Source organism: Sinocyclocheilus rhinocerous, unplaced genomic scaffold, assembly GCF_001515625.1.
Source record: "Sinocyclocheilus rhinocerous isolate Xijiao unplaced genomic scaffold, SAMN03320098_v1.1 scaffold635, whole genome shotgun sequence".
Taxonomy (NCBI): Eukaryota; Metazoa; Chordata; class Actinopteri; order Cypriniformes; family Cyprinidae; genus Sinocyclocheilus; species Sinocyclocheilus rhinocerous.
Genome location: NW_015659702.1, coordinates 122,335 through 124,438, shown reverse-complemented (window position 1 = coordinate 124,438; position 2,104 = coordinate 122,335). Strand labels below are relative to the sequence as shown.

At 35.1% G+C, this 2,104-nt stretch overlaps 1 protein-coding gene across 1 annotated transcript in view; it reads left to right on the top strand.

The window, feature by feature from the left end:
* The window catches only part of LOC107724038 (guanine nucleotide-binding protein G(olf) subunit alpha-like), a 117,017-nt gene extending 115,512 nt beyond the window's left edge, over positions 1–1,505 (top strand). Inside the window, exons 3-4 of the mRNA XM_016532816.1 lie at positions 3–70; positions 1,256–1,505. Coding sequence (XP_016388302.1) covers positions 3–70; positions 1,256–1,402 — 215 coding nt within the window. The 3' untranslated portion in view covers positions 1,403–1,505. The remainder of the gene's footprint in view (positions 1–2; positions 71–1,255) is intronic.
* The last annotated feature ends 599 nt before the right edge of the window (positions 1,506–2,104 follow it).

The window sequence follows — 2,104 nt, the reverse complement described above, 5'->3', positions numbered from 1 at the left end:
AGCAACACCTGATCCCGGAGAAGACCCGAAAGTGTCCAGGGCAAAGTTTTTTATTCGAGATGAATTCTTGGTATATATAATTTTTTACTATATTTTCTTTATTTGATCTAAAATAATAAAGGTATAATTCATCCAAAAATAAATGTACTCTTAGTTTATTCACCCTCAGGCCATCCAAGATGTAGGTGACTTTTTTCTTCAATAGAATAGTTATTACAGAAATTAGGGAACATCAAGGAACACAAAATTAATACATGTGGCTGCTGACAAATATATTGAGGTCTTGTGAAACAAAATAATCTCTCTGTGCAAGAAATTGAACATTATTTACAGCATTATTACTTGTAATCTGATTCAGGAAAACTGGAGTGATTTCCAGTTTGCAAACTAATCTGTCTTTTGAACCTGTTTTTTGTAGTGAAGTGAATGAACCAGTGCACAAACTCAGACTGTGAATGATCCAGTGTACTGGCATATATAATCAATATGATGCCGGTTTTTGCCAACTCATTCAGCACTTTAGTTACTCCAACAGTACACTGAACTGAGGAAACAGATTGGACTCGGACCGAAGAATGAGGCATTGATAAGCTCATACATGAACTGAGGACTTGAATGAAGTGTTTATGTGTGTTTATGGTTTTTCATGGTTTATTTGGTTAAGACAAGTTTATTCATTTCATATGCTTTAGACATGTGAAACATTTGTGTTTCACATCATTATTGGGTGCTTTAATAATAGTCAATATTATAAATATTATATCAAGTCACGCAATAGTCATTGCATGATTAAATAACAATCTAGTCAATAGAACCAGGTAATTGAAACAAACTGTCAAAAGAATGAGTTTGTGGAAAATAATCAGAATTCCCTATTGCTTGAGGCTGTGCATTACAGGTATAAATAATGTTCAGTTTCTTGTAAAGACCAATAGTCTCGCTTCATAAGACCTCGATATATATCATCAGAAGCCACGGGTATTAATTGTGTGTTCCCTAATATGCTTGTTTTAAACTCTCAAAGTGATGGTAGCTTTTAACTTGAATTTTATGAATTACCAAGCACCATGGTTTCAGCTAAATATCTTCTTTACTGTTATACTGAAGAAAAAAGTCACCTACATCATGGGTCCTCTAACTAGTCACCATTTCTGTAAAGTTTTTAACTATTTTTAATCACCGTTTTGCATATGTCAGCTATAAATTTGTTATGCTTGGACTGTGTATGTGTGTTTGTGTTTGCATGAACCCACAGAAAATCAGCACAGCAAGCGGCACAGACAAACACTACTGCTATCCTCACTTCACCTGTGCCGTGGACACAGAAAACATCCGTCGTGTATTCAATGACTGTCGTGACATTATTCAGAGGATGCACCTCCGCCAATATGAACTCTTGTGATTGGCTGCCTGGATCTGGCTGCTCCTCCAATCAGCACTTTTCCAGTTCCACATCACATGGGGTCTTTAAGAACTACTGAAGAGTGACAATTTTTTCATGTTTTTTTCCCCCCTTTTCTGCCTTTCACATGTTTGTTTTCCTTTTTAATTTATTTATAGTCTCGTGTGTGTGTGTGTGTGTGTGTGTGTGTGTGTGTATATACCGTTGTCAACATTTGAAGTGGATCAAAAAAGTTCACCAAAATTGTCCTAAGGCAAGAACACATTTTAGTTTTAGGTTTTAGAACAACTTTCATGAAAGGTTTTGATCCACTTCAAATATTGAGTAGTGTGTATATATATATATATATCATTTTTTATTTTTTTCACTGAAGTGAGAGGGAATGTATGTGTATGAGATTAAATTATTTGTATTTTATGTTTTTACCACTCCCAGGTAATTTCTTTATATTGTTTTGTTGTATTTCAGCATTGGCTGGCTTTAGATGAGGTTAGATTAGAAGATTAGATGTGGTTAGACCAGCTGACATAATGGAAACCTGTGACCTATGTCAGGATGGTCTGACCTTTTACCTTTCCCCTCCATCTAATGAAGGGGATATTGGAGTACTTGATATAGGAGTGAAGGGGTACATGAAGGATTTAATGAAGCACTTTGCATCAGTTGTTTCCTAAATTAAAGCCAGAAGGCAAATTTCACAAT